Source organism: Desmodus rotundus, chromosome 4 (assembly GCF_022682495.2).
Source record: "Desmodus rotundus isolate HL8 chromosome 4, HLdesRot8A.1, whole genome shotgun sequence".
NCBI classification, from domain to species: Eukaryota; Metazoa; Chordata; class Mammalia; order Chiroptera; family Phyllostomidae; genus Desmodus; species Desmodus rotundus.
The window spans coordinates 8,502,706-8,523,613 of record NC_071390.1 but is presented as its reverse complement, the minus strand read 5'-3'; the positions used below and the strand labels follow the sequence as shown (position 1 = coordinate 8,523,613).

The window sequence follows — 20,908 nt, the reverse complement described above, 5'->3', positions numbered from 1 at the left end:
AGAGGAATGCAGGTGTGCAGGCCCAGGGCAGAGAATGCAGCCCATTTGAGGAGCTGGATGTTGCTCGAGTGAGGAAAGGGAGCAACGAGATGAGTAAGGCAAAGGCTCACTGCTGCCTGCATGGGAAAGAATTTGAACTTGACCATGAAGTGCTGAGAAGCCACTGAAGGCTTTTAAGCAGGTGTGGTTTAAAAAGAGTCAGCTGGAGCATGAATTGGAGGCAGCCAAACAGAAATTGGACTAGTGATACCAGCAGGGGCTGCTGTTGGACCGAGCTGGGCTGCAGCTGTGGGCGTGGAGTGAGCTGTAGAGAGGACTCCAGCTGTCTGCTGAGTGGGAGTGGGAGGAGGGTGGGGTAAGGGTGTCGCCAGTGATCCTGCCTGATGCAGGTGTGGTGGGGACACTTCCTGAGGTTGGAAGGTCTCAAGCGGACACCCAAATGGCAAAGTGCAGGGGCAGCTGGCTGTGAGCCTATTGCCAGGGGAGAGCAAGCCCAAAGACTGTGGAGCAGCCAGCCAGCAGTGGAGCAGAAGGTGGGGTGCAAACAGCGAGGGTAGACAATCTTAGAAAAAGTGTGGCTATGAATGGGGGTTTTGCTTTTTCAATGAGGCAGGTGACTCAAGCAGTTTAACTACTACTGGGAAGAAGCAGACAGAGGCAGCTGGATGCAGAGACCCTGAGGAAAGAGGGGACAAGCCCAGAACCTAGGGCCCAGCTGACCTTGCATGGAGGAGGAAGGCTGGGTGCAGGTGGAGGAGGGTCTGCAGGTTTGGTGGCAGGAGTTTCCACAGCTGGCCAAGGGCCTTGGTTTTTACTGTGAAGCAGGAGGCAGGGTCGTTTGCTAGTCAGGAGAAAGGAGCTGGGTGGTGGGTGGCAAAGATTTTAAGTAGTAGTACAAAATGGGAGCAAGGTGATCAGGGAGACAGGCTTGCTTTGGGGGTGAGGCCTTCACCGGCTCACTAGAGGCTCTTGTTTACCTGGAAATGGTCCACCGATTTAACTTAGCCTGTGCCCTGGGCTTCATGGACCCTCCATGTCTTCAAACGTTCAACTTGAGACGAGTTTATTAGTAATTTCACAGTGTCATTTCACAGGCTGACAAATCAAAAACAACCTGAACATCACCCATCCCCTCAGCAGTCCCGTGGGGGCAGGTCGGACAGGACGGCCTGCCCTTTCTCTCCCTCCATCCAGGCTCCGAAACCGCAGGCGCAGCAAGCACGGACCAAGTCTTGGCATGTGCGACTGTAAGCCGACCTGTCTGTGCAGACACCTCCGGGGTTTCCAGGAGACCTCTGGCACCGTCCTCGAAACTGAAACCTTGAGAGGAAGGTTTTCCAGCAGGAGCCCAACAAATTCACCTAAAACCCACCCCTAAACCCCTCTGTTATAGAAGAGTTCTGTTTCTTCTGTTGCAGACTGGATTTCCTCTTCCAGTTTACTACACTGTATCTGAAAAACACAGTCAAATTCTTAATATTTATAGTAAGAACTTTTCTTGCCTTCGAAGCCAAGTTTTTTTTGCTTTTTGTTTTTTTAATTTCAGAAAGTATTTGTTTTACAGTCCAACTTTTTTTCAGTGCTGTCTAATTCAGAGCTAAAAAACATAACCTAACATCTTAAAAACATTCTTCTGGAAAATTTCAAACATAAACAAATGCAGACAGAATATAATGAGCCCTAGTGTACCATCACTCAGCTTTAACTATTAACGATCCGCCAATCCCAGGAGATTGAAAACCTTCTGTAAATCACCCGACTTGCTAAGCCATTGCTCTACTCTCTGAGTATCCATGCAGTCAGAAGTGATTATTTTCAGAGTTCACTTTTATTGCAACCTTACTGTAACAAACTGTTCTAAAAGGGACTGTGAGAATTGGAAATATTTTTTTCTACTTTATCTATTTGAATGAGAAGCTACTCCTCTCTCTACCCTGTCCCTCACCACCCTCTTTTTTTAAAAATACTTTATTTATTTACTTTTAGAGAGGAGAAGGGAGGGAGAAAGAGAAACATCGATCAGTTGCCTCCTGCACACCCCTCAACTAGGGACCTGGCCTGCAACCCAGGCATGTGCCCTGACTGGGAATCGAACTGTCGGCGTTTCAATTTGCAAGATGACACCCAGCCCACTTAGCCACACCAGTCAGGGCACAACTATCTTAAAGTATTTAAAACGTCTGTTATATGCTGGCAAAGTTGCCTGAATTAATGATTCTGTAAACCTAAACTTAAGAGAATTTGGGTTTGGGACAAAAGCATTCCATAAATACACAGGGTGGAGCCAAAAATAGGTTTACAGTTGTTTGTAGAGAAAATACTACAATAATTACTAAATAATAATACAAGAACTCTGTTTTGTATATTCATGACTGTAAGCCTACTTCTGCCCCACCCTGTAAGTGCTTTGAGAGCATGACTGATTTTTTAACTCCAGCGGCAGAAACAAGCATTTGAAATTTTCAGATGAGAAATGCCAGAAATCGCTAATATATACTAGCATCGACAATGTCCTTGGTACCAGCAGCAACCCTTTGCAGAGATGGTTATTGTCATCTCTCTCTAACAGATACAGGGACTGCGTCTCAAAGAGCATGAGCAAGTTGACCGAAGCCATGGAGGAGTTGGGTTTGAGTCCAGGCAGGCTTGCTCACCACAAACGGCAACATATCCTAGTCTACAGAACTGTGCAGTCTGATACAGTAGCCACTAGCTGCATGTGAGTACTTAAAGTTACATTAAACTTGCCCTGGATGGTGTGGCTCAGTGGGTTGGGCATCATCCCTCAAACTGAAAGGTTGCTGGTTTGATTCCTGGTCAGGGGACATGCCTGGGTTGCCTGCCAGGTCCCCAGTTGGGGGCGTGAAAAAGCCAGCCAATCCATGTTTCCCTCTCTTCCTCCCTCCCTTCCCTGCTCTTTAAAAATAAATACATAAAATCTTTTTAAAAATTAGATTAAATTTAAAATTCGGTTCCTCAGTCATAGTAGACACATTTCAAGTGCCCAACAACCACACGGGCTAGTGGCTACTGTAGAGGACACCACAGATACAGGGCGTTTCCATCACCGCAGAAACTTCCACTGAATGACGCATTGCTATAGAATGTAATAGACTAAAACATTTCAAAGTTTTTTTTAACATCCCATAAAAATGCTTCTGTTAGATCCTTAAAAAAGTAGAATCCCAAACAGCACAAGGGGCTGGGGAGATGGGATTACGCGTAAACGATGTTATTTCCTTTTAGGCTTTGGTAAACTTGGCAGATTTTTTAGGAGAATGATTTCTTTCACTCTTATAAGGAGAAGAGAACGTTACTTTTAGGAGAAAGTCAAATGCGGGCACTTACCCGCTCGATATTGGGGAACACACTAAAAGAAACTGGCACCATCAGCCCCGTTACCAAGATGGTACACGACAGCTTCAAGGTCCACAAGGACCGTGGGTATCGCACGAACAACTGGGTCCTGGAAGAGACGAGGTTACACAGCTTCTTCAGGGGCGGCCCTCTGCCCTACTGGCGGCCAGCTGTCTTGCTCACTAGCATCAGGTCCCGGAGTGAGGACTCCGTGTGCATTTGCTCACTAGGGTGCCCCACCACCCTATGAGGTTTATGTTGCCATCATCTCCTTCACGTGAACGAGAGAAGGCAGCCAATGTCCAGTCACCGTATTCTGTAACACGCACAAAAACGTGGGTGTGCATTATACACCTGAGTGCACATTACACACGGCAAAACACGGTAAGTTACTTGTCCCAAATCCCACAGCTCAGAAGTCAGAGGTCAGATCCTAGAGCCCGTGTTCTCCCCCGAGGGCTACGCTGACACAGATGTGACGTTCTGACCCCGACCTTTGAGAGCGTGAGACAGTGGGGGAAGATGCAAAGCACCCCAGCCTGGCAGTCAGAGCCCGAGGCCCTGGGGTGGGGGCGGGGTTCTGCTACGGACAGACTGGGTGCTCTCAGGCAAGTCACTTTCCCCCTCTGAGCTTTGGGTTGCTTCCAGTGTGAAATGAAAGGGCTGAGTTGGCCATAGAGGTCACGCTAGCTTGGATACTATCACGGCTGTGGGATGGCACACAGTCCTTCTGGGAGCTCCAAGGCCCCTGGGAAATGCGGACCCTCTCTCCGCTCTAGGCAGCCAGGGCCATTACACAGGCATCCAGAGGGCCCCAGCATTCCCAGGAGCCAGCTCTGAGGCCAGCTGGAGTGGTCCAGGAAGATGCTGACTGAGCATAAGTCCCCATACCCAGCCAGCTGGACTGATCATGGGAAGTACCAGCTGGCACTGCCTAGGACACTGCAACCTCATGGAAAAATGCTCCTTACATGGTTCTAGCAGGGACTTCCTAGCTGATCACGCTGAACAGCGTGGATTGGTTCAGCAACAGGCAGGCGACCCCACATGGGCCAATAGAACCCTTCCCTGGGAGTTTGTGAACTGAGTGGAAGACACTCCTGCCTCCCCTGGGATTTACTGTGTTCTTCTCTCTCCTTACGATGTGATGAGGATATAGCTAGGTCGGTCACATCCCTCATCAACACAAAGAAGCCAGCGTGTGGCAGGAGAGGAAAGGACTGTCCCAACCCTACGGCTTATATTCAGCTGCTGTAGGCTCCACTCCCTGCCTGTACCCGGTATCTAAACCGACACAGTCCCCTTCCGGACTGAGTTCCTGCAAGCTGGCTTCTCGGACCGGCGGATCCCCAGGCCCCCCTCCCAACAGGCCATTTCTCGCTTCTCAAAAGGACGACAGTCTACCAAATCTGGGGCCACTTAAGCTAATTGAACGCATGCTTGGAATGAAGGCGGGGAAAGAGGCGCGGGCAATGGTCATAGCACATCAGAGCGGGGAAAACCTACAGATCATCCACAGCCATCATTCCAGAAGTGAGGAAACCCGCCTCAGCAGGTGCCGGGCCACGCCCAAGAACACGGAGCTGACTGAGGACAGCGCCGGGCGCGCGCCAGGTCTGTGGGCACAGGCACATCTGGATGTGCACGCCGCCCCCACATCAGTCCTACCGTCTTAACTGCAGTGAGAGTGTTTGGTAGGAAGACCCCAGACGCCCCGTCTTCCTGGCCCACCCACCAGGTTCAGATCTGACAGGCTTTTGTAAGGACTTGGACTGCGTCTTACTGTTTGTAAAAGTGCGAGACGACTTCGGGAATCAAAGCTGAGGTGCCAAACAGCATGGCTCTGGATGTCGCTGTATCTCTAATGGCCTGGTAGAAAGGGAAAGAAGGCAGCTTAGGACATGGAGTGAGACGATTTCCAGGCATCCTGTAATTCACGACAGAGACAAGCGAAGAGCAACTCTCCTTCCTCGCTTAAAAAAAATAGCACACAAGGAAAGGGGTGGGGGCAGCACCCGACACACACATGTACGTAGGGCAGCTGGTGCCGGTGCCAGGAGTAACTGAAGATGGGATTCACCCCCGCCCCTGACTCCATAATGGGCTCCGTCAGTCTGCCGACCACTCCAAATAAAACACTAAGTATAAGCAAAGGCAGCTTACAGACAAATCCTCTCTTAGAACCAAATGGCAGACCCCTTGGCAGAAATGCTGTGTTTTGTCAATGATGGCCAAGCTACGTTCTCCTTTAAATCCAGGACTCTGCCACTGGCCTCTCTATCTGGAACTGCTCCCCAGTTATTCCTACCCCTTCCAGTGGAGGAATGCTCCAAAAGCCAGGTCAGAGTGCACCAGCACAGGGTCACGCCCACAGGGAACACGCATGAGTCTGCCTACACACACCCATCTTCTGTTTGTGCAGTTAAAAGTGTGCTATGATGCCCTGGTTGGTGTGGCTCAATGGATTGAGCACTGGACTGCAAAGCAAAAGATCACCAGTTCGATTCCCAGTCAGGGCACATGTCTGGGTTGTGGGCCAGGTCACCAGTAGGGGGCACATGAGACACAACCACATATTGATGTTTCTCTCCCTCTTTCTTCCTCCCTTCCCTGGTCTAAAAATAAATAAATAAAATCTTTAAAAAAACAAGTGAGCTATGCAATTTGATTTTGTACAAACACGTATGTAAAGCATATGATGTTTTGTCACTTTTTCTATTATATACATTACTCTATGTAGTGAACATTTAAATATATAATTTACTGTATGGGTTATATGCACAAAATCCTGTGTACTCACAGTGTAAGAGACTTTCAAGGGGAATTTTGAGTACTGATGACACTATGATAACTTCAGAACCCAGACCCCGGGTAAGAGATAGCAAACAGGCACACAGGCCCCACTCCCATCCCCCACCCGCCTCCCCCCTACTTCCACTTCCCATGCCCACACCTGTTGTCTGCCTGTTACACGAATGCTCCGCCCATCTGACCCCTCTGCAGGGAATGCCTTTCCCCACGATGACAGAGGGAGCCAGGGAGGGTGGCTCTTAAAATAAACTTTCAGAAACATTACATAAAATTGCTCCAGTTCAAGAAGAGAAAGTGACTGTGAGCATGGTGTGTTTGGACATCCGTGGGGCAAGGTTGGCCTGTCTCCATATGTCCCCTGTAGACGGGAAGACACTCCAAACACGACGGCCGTCATTCGGAAGCACTAGGAGACCAGTTACAGTTTGCAACAGAGTGGCTTCCAAGGCCAGTCAAGGGGAACAGCGTGGACTAGGCTCCTGAAATCTGATCAAAGGTGCCCTATTACAATCAGATATTGCTGGTTACGCAGTTTCTGAAATTTTAGCCACAGAAAATAAACCTTTCGGTTGACAGGGAAATGATAAAAGAAGCCTTATGCTTACGCACAGTTGCAGACACTTTATTCTTAAGAGAAAGATAAACTTATTTTTTTAAAGCAGACCATCAAACCCTTCTTTTATCCTAAGTTGGCATTCATGCAAAAAAAAAGTGAGGTTCCTCCCGGTGAGATAAACTAGATACCCAGATAGCTAGCAGGGCCTGAGGCGCCTCCCGCTGGGAGGCCCAGCGCTCCTGGCCCCTGGAGAGAAGGGATTCGGGCTGGTGAGGGTGTCGACCCTTGCAAGGTGCCCAGTGTGCCAGAGGTGCTGAGGAACAACTGTGGATTAAACATTTGCTCTCTCTTCAGCTGTAGGAAGAGTTCCCAACACCACAACACCCTGCAGTTAGAACGGAGTTGAAGAGCCCTGGCCAGTGTGGCTCAGTTAGTTGGAGCATCATCCCGTACACTAAACCACTGCAGGTTCTATTCCTGGTCAGGGCACATACTGAGATTGTGAGTTCGATGCCCAGTTGGGAAGCCTATGAGAGGCAACCGATTGGTGTTTCTCTCTCATATCGATGTTTCTTCTCTCTCTCTCTCTACCCCCCAATTTCCTCTCTAAAAGCAATAAAAAATATGCTCAGGAAAAGATAAAAAAAAAATGAGTTAAAGAAAAATACAAACATACAAGGTCTGTCTGGAAAAAGTCCAGCCATTGTTAATATAATGAGAACGGTTTGCATGACATCGATGTAACCTGGCAGCCACAGAGAGTGGACTGGTTTGTGCACGTGTGAACAATGACAACTTTGCTGTACTAGTCAGTGGGGCTGTTAGATGCTGTTGAGTGAGCATGTGTACTGTGTGGCTCAAATCTGCATCAAATTTTGTGTGAAGCTTGAACATTCCTCCGCAGAAACTACTGGGATGACTCAGAAGGCCGCATCTACGGACAACTGCTGATTGGCAGCTGCATCACAACAATGCACCTGCTCACATATCACTCTCGTGCAGTGTTTTTTTACGAAACATCAAATCACCAGGGTGACTCAGCCCCACTACAGCCCAGATTTGGTGCCCTGTGACTTCTGGCTTTTTTCTAAAATCATCTTTGAAAGGGAAGAGATTTCAGATCATCAGTGAGATTCAGGAAAACCCAACGGGGCAGCTGATGGCGACTGGGAGAACTGTGTGAGGTCCCAAGGTGCCTCCTTTGAAGGGGACATAGGGGTCATTGTCCTGTGTACAATGTTTCTTTGTATCTTGTACCTTCCTCGATAAATGCCTCTATTTTTCATAGTACATGGCTGGGTACTTTGTGGACAGGCCTCTTTTGTCCAGAGTGTTGCACATGAATGTTCAAAGCAGCACTGTTTCTAATGGCTCCAAATTGGACGCAACCCAGTATTTATCGCCTGGAGAATGGGAAAGCAACAATGTGGTACATACGTACCGTGGAATACTGCTCAGCAACAGAAAGCTGGATGAACATGTGGATGAACCTCAAAAGTCAAAGATGCTGGACACAGAAAACTAATGTACGATTCATTTATATGACATTTCTGGAAAAGGCCCTGCTATGAAGGCATAAAGCAGATCAGTGTTTCCTTGGCATTGGGTGTAGGAGGGAAATTTTTAGGGTCATGAAAATGTTCTAAAATTGGACTAGGGTGATAGCTGCATAACTGCTTAAATTTATTAAAATTCATCAAACTATAGTTGTTGTTTTTTTTTTTTAAGAATTTAAAAATTTTTTAGAGAGAAGGGAAGGGAGGAAGAAAGAAGGGAGAGAAACATCAATGTGTGGTTGCCTCTCACATGCCCCACAACCAGGGACCCGGCCCACAACCCAGGCATGTGCCCTGACCAGGAATCGAACCGGCAACCTTTTGGTTTGTGGTCTGGTGTTCAACTCATTGAGCCACACCAGCCAGGGCCTGACTAGTCTTATAATAAAGCTGTTAAAAACATCTCTTTAGGGTGGTTTCTTAGGCACAGAATCTTCACTTCAAAAACGAAGTATTTTATTTCTGGTAGCAGTTTCCCTCCTTGATACTGGCAATTACCATGTCCCTGCTATAATTCATGTGGAAAGGTAGCCGTTACTTTGAGACCTGCTGATGTGATGGACTGGTAGAGACACTGTAGCACGTTGCTGATGGTTGGTAACTCAGCTTTGTGAATCACTGCTAGCATTTAGAGCAATGTGTTTCATGCGTTTTCATGCATCATGCAACAAGGATGCATTTCCTGACTGAATGAGCACCCTGTTTTTCTGGGCTCCTCTGCCACCCACGTGCCGGGCAAAAGGCTGTCCAGCCGGCCCCTCTCTTGCTTCCTACCAGGGGCTGCTTCACGTTGCTTTTCATGCCATCTGCAAACAACTGCTTCACATTACAATTCTCCAGCTGAAGTCACTTCCCAGGGACCCCAAAAAGATCTCCTTGGTTAAACAAATCTTTTTTACAAAGTCCGTACCCAAAATAAAACTACCACAGGCCTCTGGAGGTCCTGAGAGCTGAATGCATACAAAAGTCATTGTGTTGAAATCAGCAAAAGAATAAGCTATTTAATAATAAAAATTATTAACAACCAAGGCCTTTTTGAAGAGTTTTGGGCCACAGCATTGAATTTTCTTAGGCCATCCTTGACAGCAAACCAGGCCCTAAAGATGAAGAAAATCTGCTGTGAGTGGGAAAGGGAGGTTCTCGGAAATGCAGAGAAGGTATCCATGGACTTCCAAAGTACAGAGCAGGCTGCGAGGGCGGAGACTGAGCTTGAAGAACACGATCTCACATTCGCTCTGATCGCCGTGGCTTGGCTGGTGGGGTATTGTCCCGCAAAGTGATTCCCAATCTGGGCACATGCCTGGGTTGCAGGTTCAGTCCCCAGCTAGGGTACAAGAGGCACCTGATCGATGTTTCTCTCTCACATCGATGTTTCTCTCCCTTTCTTTCTCCCTCCCTTCCCATCTCTCTAAAAATAAATTTTAAAAAAAGATCTCACACTCAGAGAGGCCTAGCATTTGGCAGACACCCATCCATAACGGTCATTCTTATGGGTCCACTCAGCAAGGCCACTACTCCCACTTAATCAGACATGAATTGAGCCATTGCTGTCGGGGTGTCCTACAATCAGTTCAGTCCAGTGAGGACTTTAAGTAAAGCAGCTAACCCCCCATTAGTATGGATGGGCCTCACCCCATCAGTTGAAGGCTTTAAAAGCAAAACCTGAGGTTTCCCAAAGAATAACTTCTGCTTCAAGACTGTAGCAGCAGCGTTGAGTTTCCAGCCTGCAGGCCTGCCCTACATATTCCCAGAAGAGCAACTGCACAGCCAGTTACTGAAGATTCATCTCTTCGTGTATATGTATGCAGACAGACAGACAGACAGACATCCTATTGGTTCTGTTTCTCTGGAGAACCCAAACTAATACATGACCATTTTTTTCCTAATTGTTATTTATTTATTTTTAGAGGGGAAAGAAGGGAGAGAAACATTGATGTGTGAGAGATACATCGATCAGTTGCCTCTCACACACTCCCAAGTGGGGACCTGGCCCGCAACCCAGGCATGCGCCGTGGCTGGGAATCAAACCGGCAACCTTTTGGTTCACAGACTGGTGCTCAGTCCACTGAGCCACACCAGCCAGGGCACGATCTTTTCCTTTATTTTTTTACCCTCACACATGGACACACTTACTGATTTGAGAGAGAGTGGAAGGGAGGGACAGAGAAAGAGGGAAAGAAACATTGGTTACCTCTCTCATGCAACCCTACCAGGGACCGAACATGCACCCTATGTATGTGCCCTGACCGGGAATTGAACCTTCAGCCTTTTGGTTTACAGGACAACGCTCCAACAAACTGAGCCACACGGGCCAGGGCTAACGCACAATCTTCAAAACATCAGAGTGCACAACATAAAATCTCTCTCAGCATGAGGGAAGCTAGGAGAAGAGAAGTCGAATGGGAAATATGAATTCGTTGCCAGCTCTCACACAGAGAATTCAATTCTTTGCCCCAAAGTAAACACCATCATGTCCCCCCCTACCTTCGCCCCAGCTCTTCTGGAATAGCCAATGACATTGCCTTCCTTGTCCATGACCTTAATCCCTCGCGTGGTCTCCAAACTTCGGGACGCAAGAACATTCAACGCACTGACTTGGGCTGTGGATTAAAGAAGAGAACACAACAGAGACGTGAGTGTCAGTCCAGTGAGGAGACATCTTTTCTGGGGTCAAGTCTCTTTCTCTAATGGCTGTGCTTCCCGCCATGGTCACCTGACTTGTGCTGGGCCAACCAGGCTCTGTCCTGGGCTGTGGAGCCGGGTCAGAACTGCTGGCCTGTCAGTCTCGGATCGACTATAACCCAGCTCCGGGTTCCAGCACCCCAGAAAGTCTAGCCCGGCTCCCTGACAGGATTCCAGGAGAATACCCTGGACCCCTGAAATATACCCCCCTTTTTGCTTAAGCTGCTCTGACCAGGTTTCTGTTAACAATTTCCCAAATTTTACCATTAACTTTCTGCCAATTCTTCAAAATGCTGATTCCCAATCCCAAATCTGGAGCGTGAACTAGCGAACTGGCAGGCCAGCAAACTTGACATAGTTGGTTAATATCGCTGCCACTCCCTTGGGGTTAGATCTCTGCTGCTTCCCCGCGGCCCTAGGAAAGTTACTCGATCTCCCCGTCTCAGTCTCTTCATCTGCAAATGCCAACAGTGTTGCCCACCCATAATCTGCTATCAGGGCCACGTGAAGCAATACGTGTACAGAGCTCGTAGGTCACGTGAAGCAATGCGTGTAGAGAGCTCGTACAGACGGCCTTTAAAACGTAGTTTGCGTTTCCAGGTTTGTGTTCATCCTTTGGCAACTAAAGGGGTTTCTATGGAGAAAATGTCATCTCTCCAATCAAAGACCTCACCCAGGCCGAGGGGCACCCGCCAGCTGCAAATGGTGGCTGTCCTCGGCCACAGTGCGGCCAAAGGACCCGAGCGTCCCTGGAAATGGGGAAAGGCTCAAAGACCACGAAGACTGCAGGCTTCCTGCTTACCGAGGATGACGACAGGCAAGGTTTCTCGTAGCAAAATGTTTTTCAGCGCATACTTTACTAGGAGTAAATTAGGGAGTAACTAGAAAGAGAGAAAAATCATTATTGCATGGGACCAAAACTCAGCTGAACATGCGCGACAGCAGGGAACCAGCGTCAACCTCATTCCTACCATGGGTCAGACCACGGCCAGGGCGCTCCATGTGTTTTTTTTAAATTTATTTTTAAAGATTTTATTTATTTATTTTTAGAGCAAGGGGAAGAGAGAGAGAGGGAGAGAAATACTGATGTGTGAGAGATACATCGTTTTGGTTGCCTCTCCCACACCCCCAACCGGGGACCTGGGAAGAGAACCGGCGACCTTTCGGTTCCTAGGCCAACATTCGATCTACTGAGCCACACCAGTCAGGGCTCGTGTGTATGTTTGATTCCATGCAGCACTGAGCTATTCATCATCATCACCATCATCAGAGGGATGCGCAGACGTTTCAAGAAATGACATTAACTTGTCCAGAGTCACTTAAGTCGGGATATAAACCTAGGCTTACCCGACTCTAAAGTCTGTATTTTTAACCATTACCATACCCTGACACCCAACGCAATATACAATGTGTACACCATGTTTATGGAGCATAAACTAATTTTTCAACAAGAGAGCATGTGCCTAGAAACTCAGAGTACTCACATAAATATATGGGGGGTGATAGGACTGAAGGTAGCTTTATTCTCTTCGTTATGTCTTAGTCATGCTTTATGAATTGTTCAAAAATGGAATATAGCCCTGGCTGGTGTGGCTCAGTGGATTGAGCACAAGCCTGCAAACCAGGGGGTCGCTGGTTTGATTCCCGGTCAGGGCACATGCCTGGGTTGCGGGCCTGGTCCCCAGTTGGGGGCCATGCGAGAGGCGATTACACATTGATGTTCTTCTACCTCTCTTTCTCTCCTCCTTCCCCTCTCTCTAAAGATAAATAAATAAAATCTTTAAAAAAAAAAGAAACATCAACTTAAAAAAAAATGGAATATAGATTTGTAATTGGAATAAAGTTTTTATTTTATTCTGAGGAACAAAAAAAAATTGAGCCCTGGCTGGTGTGGCTCAGTGGATTGAGAGCAAGCTACGAACCAAAGGGTCACCGGTTTGATTCCCGGTCAGGGCACATGCCTGAGTTGCAGGCCGGGTCACCAGTATGGGGCGTGTGAGAGGCAACTACACATTGATGTTTCTCTCCCTCTCTTTCTCCTTCCCTTCCCCTCTCTCTGAAAATAAATAAACAAAATAAAAAGAAAAATTGAAAGAATTTTATAATACCTACTGTAAAAAAGGTTGTAGAAGCAATCGCTCCTGCCCCTACTAATAGACTCTCATACAGGTGACGATTCTACGGAGAAACAACAGTATCTATTTAGCCAACAGCACAGTTTTACCCAGAAAAGATAATGAAAACAAAAACTAACTCCAAAAGATACAATACAAAATTGCAACCCTGTGGCCTCCATAGTACTCACATAACTTGCGTTTCCATTGATGAAGTTGAATGCTGTGCTGTAGGAGCAGAAAGACAGCTGCAGAAAATAGAGGCGAACAGATCACATACTGGTTTCAAGAACAGAATTTAGTAATCACAAAATCGAAATCATTGCTACCTGAGGTAAAATCATGGACTTTAGGCTTTTCCCCGGCACCAGGGACAAAAATACCTTTAGAGAGGAAAAAAAAAAGCACAGTTACAGTGTTCTGAGCGAATGAGAGGCTGTAAGAGCACAGAAGTCCCCGGGGGAGATGCAGGACTGGGACCTCCAGGAGCAGGGACAAGGAGAAGGAGGTGTGCTACAGGGGCCAGCGGTCCATAGAACGGTGAAACTGTATGGGCACCACCTGGACACTGAGGACACCTGGGGTCCCACGGTGGTCCCTGACTGAGACCTGCAACTGAGTGGGGCAGCAGAGAAGGATGCACGTCAAGGAGACACAGAACAGGGCAGGTGTGGAAGAACTGGCGGGGAGTGCTGTCACTTTGTGAGAGCCCCCTGGGAGAGCCAAGGTGGGCTGGGGCCTGTTGGGGGCAATTCCAGGTCCCAGTGTGGGCCTGTGTCAGGGTGAAGCGCTCGGGGAGAGAAGGTAAAGGGCCATTCTGTGGGCTTGCGGTACCTTAACTCATGGCTCTCCTCCCAGAGTGCTTTGGGCTTAGTAAGTGGTCAAAGGATCGCCCTATGGTGCTCTGGATGCCTGACTGGCTAAGCGGGGGCGAGGCGTGGGTAGGGGTATATGAAGAGCAGACAAGGTCGGAGGTAAGGAATCCATTACTGTCTTTCACTGGACAGGGGCAGGGAGCTGAACTGAGGAGACAGGTGGACATCTTCCTAACCCCCAGGCTGCCTCCCCCGCTGATACCATGGCAAGCAGGGGTGTACTCACCATGGGCGTCGTGACAGGCAGGAAAGCTGGGGGAGAGAAGAGGGTCAGCGGATGCAGAAAAGCCAGAGGGGTTACCCTATCCCCCCAAAACCTCTTCTGCAGCACACTGAATGCATGGATATCAAAAGATCTTTTTTTACTCATTCTTTTAATTCTCCTAATAAAAACAACTATATGAATATGGCAAAAATTTAAATCAGTGCAGTACAGAAAGACCTAATGAGGCTCCCACCCACCAGCCTTCAGAGTCCCTGTCACTGAAGGTAAGCAGCGTTAACGGGCACCTGCTCACCCTGCCACGTGACTTTAATACATCTGGGACACTGTGATTTATAATACAAAAGGTGAAGTCCCTCTCCTTCCCCGATCCTAGCACAAAAGATACTACAATGCTTAGAATTTCCAGAGTGAGAAGAAGGCAGTCTAGTAAACATGCCCCTACTACCCCGCCGGAGCTTGTGGTAATGAGGTGACTTTAAGAAAGTCCAGAAGGCTGAGGGCTGGTTGCCAGGGCAACCAACCAAGTGATGGTTGGAAAGTGAACCGACCTTTCAGCCCCACTCCCCCAACCTCTAACTCAAGGGAGGAGAGGGGCTGGAAGTTTAGCTAATCACCAATGGCCAATGATTTCACCAGCCAGGACAAATAATACAGCCCCCACTTAAAAAGGCTAACAGACCCTGGTTCGTGTGGCTCTCTGGACTGAGCACCAGCCTGCAAACCAAGGGGTCGCCGGTTCGATTCCCAGTCAAGGCACAGGCCTGGGTTGTGGGCCAGGTCCCCCAGTTGAGGATGAGCGAGAGGCAACCACGCATTGATGTTTCTCTCCCATTCTCCCTCCCTTCCCCCCTGTCTAAAGGAAGTAAATAAAATACAGAGGCAGTCTGGAGAGCTTCTGGGATAGTGAACACGTGGAGGTGCTGGGAGGGTGGCAGCCTGGTGAGGTCATGGAAGCTCCTGGCACCAGGCTAGTGCCCTCACTCCCAAAGCCCAGATCTTTCCCCAGCCCTGGACATCCTTCAAACATTCTTTTTAAGCTGTGGTTTCCAGATTGTCAGAAATCCTTCTCAGAAAAGAACTGTTAAAATAAGGCAGGCAGAGTTTTGTAGCTCTTCCCATCACACCTGCCCATCGCACCTGCCCAACCCACTTCTGAAAATCAGCACGGCTCACCTGCAGGTCGGAAAGGAACGGGGATCAGTTTGCCGTTGTCAGGATGCACTGCTGACTGCAAACAGGTGAGCACGCGGGTTAGTTAGATGTTTGGCTTTGTTATTTTAGGAGGCTAAACATTAAGAAGGGCTGAAATTTACCAGGCTTCTCTTCCAAGCTTCGCGTATCTAGAAAGAGAAAAAACAAGCAATAGCTTTTAAAGGTGGCTCGGCTACAAACCAGTCTCTCCAGGCTCGTTTCTGATACTGCCTCTGCTCCACCTTTCAGGGAGCGAAGGGCAAACCCGTCAAATACCAGACAGACAGACAAATCAAAATAAATGAGTCAAACAAATAAATGAACTAACAACAACCAAAGAGTTGATCTGCATAAAGAAAATGACCTAAACATTAAAAAGCCTTCAGGCTCTGACCTTGGAGAACTCAAGGCCAATACCTAACCTATCCCTCAGCAGACTGCGTGTAGACAACACGCCATTACCCAAGTCACTTGCAACAGAGCCAGCCTGGGAGCCCAGAGGCCCCAACAGGTTCTTAGAAAAACCCAGTTAAGTCTATGAGCTTTCCACAAGCTGCCTCACAGGACTGATGTTTGCAGGCTCTGCAAAGACCCACACACTCACTTCAAGGGAACAAATACTTCGTTTGAGTCTTCAGGCAGGAATGGAGTCCTGTCCCAGAACACTATCTCTAACAGGAAATGGTTTCAGATTTCTGAGGCCTGCCTGGATCCTGGAATTCGTCATAGGGCTACAGGAATAGGCTATAGAGCATCCCCACTAATACCCATTGCACAGGAGAAACCCTATGATTTTCTTCTTATTACTAGTTTCTATTCCTGGTACTAATCTAGTTTATGGGAAGGAATTCTAACTACAATGAAAAAACTGACCCACTTTTGAAAAGCAGGTCCCTTGTTTTTGATGGCAAAGTTCCACCAGATTTCAGACCACTTGAAGGCAGAATCACCTGAAGACCAGCCTTGAACCAGGTGCAACAGGGAACTCGATACATACCCTTTGGTCCTCCAAGTCATGAATAGATGCATCTTCATTTTTTAACAATAGTTGCCTCGATTTCTCTATTTTTCCCTAAAATCAAATATAAAGATATCAAGCCATTAGCTCAACATCGCACAGGTTTACCCAGATTTCAAAATGACATGCTTATCACACCTGATTTCAGTGGGACACGTAGTCAAGGCTTTCAACCTCCTGAGAGTTTCCATCAGGATAGGGCCATGTGTCAATCAGACCTCCCAGCCAGCTCCAGCAGCTGACCCCGCTGGCGCTGCCATCTCCCCGTTCTCTGACGTCAGCTGCCTCAGGGAACCGTACCACAGTCTACTTGGCTGGGCAGGTCAGAAACCTGGAAGTCCCTTATTGCTCACTCACCCCCCATCTAATCAGTTCAGTCTTACTTCCTCTCCTTTTTACTTAATTTAAGGGGAAAAATTAAATGCAGAAAAACAAAGAAGCCCTGACAGGTGTGGCTCAATTGGTAGGGTATTGCCCAGCAAAGCAAAAGGTCGCCGGTTCGATTCCCAGTCAGGGCACATCCTGGGTTGTGGGTTTGGTCCCCCATCAGGGTGCATATGAGAGACAACTCATCAATGTTTCTCTCTCACATTGATGTTTTTCTCCCTCTCTTAACCCCCCCCTTCTCCTCTGTGTAAACATAAATAAAATCTTAAAAAGAAAATACAAAGAATGATTATATACTTCCAATCCCCTCCCCCAGAATTAACAGCTATAAACATTCAGTTATATTGGCTTCAAATTTTTTTCCCCAAAAAAGAACCAGCACCCCAGTCTCATTTCCGTCCCCATGCTCTCAGAGGCACCCACTATTATGAGTTCAAGGTATAAACTTCCACCCCTTTTTTCTTCCTCATACATGTATCCATAAATAAATATGAAGTATTGATATTTTGTAATTTGCATAAATACAGCATTTATGCATCGCTTTCCACTAAAGATCAGATACCATGTTTTCCCATTTAACATCATATGTTTGTATGTTTCTATTTCACATGTGTTGATTACTAGATCATCACTTTTAACAGCTAGTCAATATTCCACTGTATGAATATACACTATATTCATACAGTGGAATAGATTTTAGATTAGATTTTTCTACTGTTGGGCCCGCAGGTTGTTTCCTGTTTTTCTCTATTATGAACAGCGCCAAATGGACCATCCTGAGCACAAGGGTGGGCATGTCCCTTCGGGGCTGGTCCTAAAGGGTCATTGCTGGTGACAGGACCTCTCCTCCACATCCCTCAGCCCCACCTGGTTCAAACCCTCGTCCTTCATTTGGACGCTCTGCCATCCCGTGAGCCGATGACGCCCCACTTACAGTCTGGACCCCGCTGGTCACTCACTGCACGGTGACCAAAAAAACCCTCTGTAACAGAAACACTGCTCTGTGGGCCAAGTGCAAACTCGTCTCGTCTGAATGACACACAAGGACCTTCAAGAACTGCCTGGACCCCCCTCATAAAAAGCCCCAGAGACTGGATGACCTGCTCTCCTCCCCTGGGCTTTGCTTACAGTGCCCCGTTTCCCTCAGCCCCCCTCCCACACCCTCCCCCAATTCCCTGTGACACCCCGCCCTTCGATCCCTAGGTCAGGGTCTGTGACGAGAGCTGCCCATCTGTCTTCCATTCCCAGGGGGCTTTGTCTGACCCTCTGAACCTCCAGCACCCGGCCCAGGGCTCGGGAGGGCCTGTTCACTGGCTGCCCACTTCCACTTGCCGCCCTTCCATCTCACAGGCTCACTGGAAGTAATAAAAGCACGCCAATGCGTGTATGTGGATTCTGGTATTTCGCCTGCTTTCAAAAAAGACACACAGACTTCTCGTTTCAGAATAACACATAAAACTCATGATCTCTGAAAACAAAACAAAAAAAACTTACAGTTGGAATGACCAAATTTGTAGGATCCAATAGCTCTGTCCACTGAAGAAATCTCTGAATAAAAGACTTAGGAGGGGGAAAGCACAAGAGGTTAATGGAGCAGAACAACAATGATATATGGTAATAAGAACTGCTGACATTATTTTTGAGAACCTAATGGGGATGTCTGTCTGCAGCATCTCCTAAAAACCCCATCCTCCAGGTGAGGAAACTGAGGCTTAGAAGGGCTGCAGGGAACCCGGCCAGGCAGACTCAGTGGGCTGGGCTCTGAACCACTCCACTGTCGAACTGCTCTGGAGGCATTAAACGGTTGACCTGTGGAGAAAGGAGGCATGTTTTGCTCCATAGAGACACCAGACTTCACAGTGGTTCCGGCCTTGAGTCCAGGCTCTGCAAGGACAACTTGGGTTCTCTGTCCCTTCTCTATTTCCCCACCTAAAAAACAGGCTGGGCCCTACTTTAGGTAAATAAGGGCTGAAAGAGAACAGTTAGCCACATGTGGCTTTGGAATCCTTGATATATGTCCAGACCAAATCGAGATGCACTGCCTGTATGAGATATACACCGGATTTCCAAGACTTAACCATAATTTGAAAAAAAAGACGTAAAATATCTCGCTTATAATATTACATAGATTACAAGTTGAAAAGTTAATGTTTTGTATCAATTGGGACAAGTGCAACATATTAAAATTAACTTCAGATGTTTCTTTTTGCCTTTTGTAACGTGGCTATCAGAAAACTTTAAATTATCTACATGGCTCCCATCACGTTGCTATTGGACAGCGCTGTCCCAGACACTTCGTGGAAGCGAGGCCTGTGGTACTGGTCTCAAAGGGTGAGCGACCCAGCCTACAGAGGTCAGGAGGCTGGGGGCTCCGGGGAGGACCCGTTCCTCTCCAGCCTGAGACAACCCGACGGTCAGCAACAGCTTAGGCAGCAGAGAGCAGACACCTGCGAAAGGAGACTGACTCCTCTTTTAGGGCGACCTGCAAGGTGACTTTGTGGCGACCCTTCCCAGCCAGGCCTGGGGCAGAGGTGGCATTCGAAGAAGAGCCATAGATGCTGGCCTCCAGCAGGCCAGGGTTTCCCTTACGTCCCCTCCCCGGACCTGGGGTGGGGAGGCGGGTAATGAGGCCACGTGGCCTGCCCAAGGTCACGCGGGCCAGCCGGCGACTCCACGAGCCACGCTGCGCCCCACCCCCAGCCGCGCGGGTCCTGGGCCGTACTTGGCGTTCGGTGATCCAGAAGCGCACGTTGGGCTCCATGCGGCCGAAGGTGCTGCTGTGCCCCCGGGCTTCCTTCTCCTCCCGCTTCTCTTCCTGGGAATCTACTTGATGGCTGGAGAGGTCGCCGCCGCTGGGCCTGGGCGCGGGGCGCGGGGGAGGAGCCAGGCGGCGTGTCCCGCCCCCAGCGTGCGCGCGCCCGTTCCAATCCCCAGGCCGCGCGCCAGCGCCTCGGTGTCACACGTGCCAGAGCCGGGCCCCCAGGTGGCTGCTCCTCTGTGTCACCGTCTCCGAGCTCTCGGGGCTCCGCACACCTGCTGCTCGGTGTCACTGCCCTCTAGCACGCCAGTCCCCACTCACCCACTATCCCGATAAGCCCACCTCTCCCAAAGACCAAGTCATCTCGACCCTCCTTCATCCCTTAGAGTAGTAGCCTGGAAGCTTTCCGGGCGGGAGGGGTCACCCACCAGAAACCAACCCCCCTATCACAGCACCAACGTAAGCTTTTGGACATACCCTTGGAAATCCCTTCTGTTGCCCTCTGAAGCCCAGTGTAAGATAGTGGGGATAGTCAAAACTGGCTACATTTTCGTGGCCCAGTGAAAACTGAAAATGTAAAAAGATCGAGAAGAGTCGACGTCAGAGCGTTAAACCCAGCCGGGGCCTTGGTTTTTCCTCCAGCTCTGGGGCAAAACCAGGTCTTTCTGTTGATACCAGATCAAGCAGCGGCATTTGGTAGAGAAAAATGCACCCCCTTCTTCCTGTGGCCCCTCCCCCCGCCCCCTCGCTGGACGGCAGGGGTTGCGTGTGTTGGTGGAAACCGGTGTGAATGTTTAGGGTGATGGCTGGGGTGGGGACCCAGCACCACCCATTTCTTAGTTGTGTAGTCCTAGTCCAGTCAGTCTCTCCAGGTCTGTTTACTCACCTGTAACACGAAGATAATAATCGTACCTGCCTCTGGGTTTGCCCCACCAACACCCAGCCAGCCCATTCCCTGCCTTGCCTTCCCCTGTCGGGGCCTGAAACCCGATCCCGTTTTCTCTTCAGGCCCCCGTGACTACAGCTCCTTCAGCTCAGCTGACCTGGCTCACTTTTCAATAACCTTCAGAAGTTCATCTCCTCTTTCAGGAAGCCTTCCCTGATACCCATAGACGGGAAAAGAGCCCCTCCTCACCTCACTGTTCCCCTGTGACCCAGGAATGTATTTATTGTACCCCAGTAGTTAGCACACCCTGTATTATTCTTTTGGCTCTATTCTCAGGTGTCACAAACCCAGCCCAGCTGACCGCTACTCCCCTCTTTGGACCCTTACAATCTAGTCTTAACAAAGGAGCTAGGGATCCTGTGAGAACAAGTTGATGTAACTCTTCTCAAAACCTTCCTGGTATTTCCCATCCCAAAATAAAATCCACAGTT

General features: G+C 48.7%; 1 protein-coding gene across 1 annotated transcript; it reads right to left on the bottom strand.

The window, feature by feature from the left end:
- Positions 1-1,046: 1,046 nt before the first annotated feature.
- Positions 1,047-19,667, bottom strand: SFXN4 (sideroflexin 4). Its single transcript, XM_053922842.2, has 14 exons — positions 19,496-19,667; positions 18,268-18,333; positions 16,366-16,440; positions 15,491-15,517; positions 15,351-15,405; positions 14,178-14,203; positions 13,406-13,459; positions 13,268-13,324; positions 13,075-13,140; positions 11,765-11,843; positions 10,765-10,880; positions 5,141-5,226; positions 3,349-3,466; positions 1,047-1,452 (listed from the first exon to the last, which is right to left on the bottom strand). The coding sequence occupies exons 1-14, from the start codon at positions 19,532-19,534 to the stop codon at positions 1,375-1,377; spliced, it is 942 nt and encodes a 313-aa protein (XP_053778817.1). The 5' UTR covers positions 19,535-19,667; the 3' UTR covers positions 1,047-1,374.
- Positions 19,668-20,908: the final 1,241 nt, after the last annotated feature.

Excerpts from the sequence above, each read along its gene's own strand:
- SFXN4 (XM_053922842.2), bottom strand. The coding sequence starts at position 19,534 with ATGGAGCCCAACGTGCGCTTCTGGATCACCGAACGCCAA. Across the intron at positions 14,204-15,350 it reads CGTTCCTTTCCGACCTGCAG|CTTTCCTGCCTGTCACGACG; the intron begins GTGAGCCGTGCT and ends TCTCTCCCCCAG. Across the intron at positions 3,467-5,140 it reads GTCTCGCACTTTTACAAACA|GACCCAGTTGTTCGTGCGAT; the intron begins GTAAGACGCAGT and ends CGTCTCTTCCAG.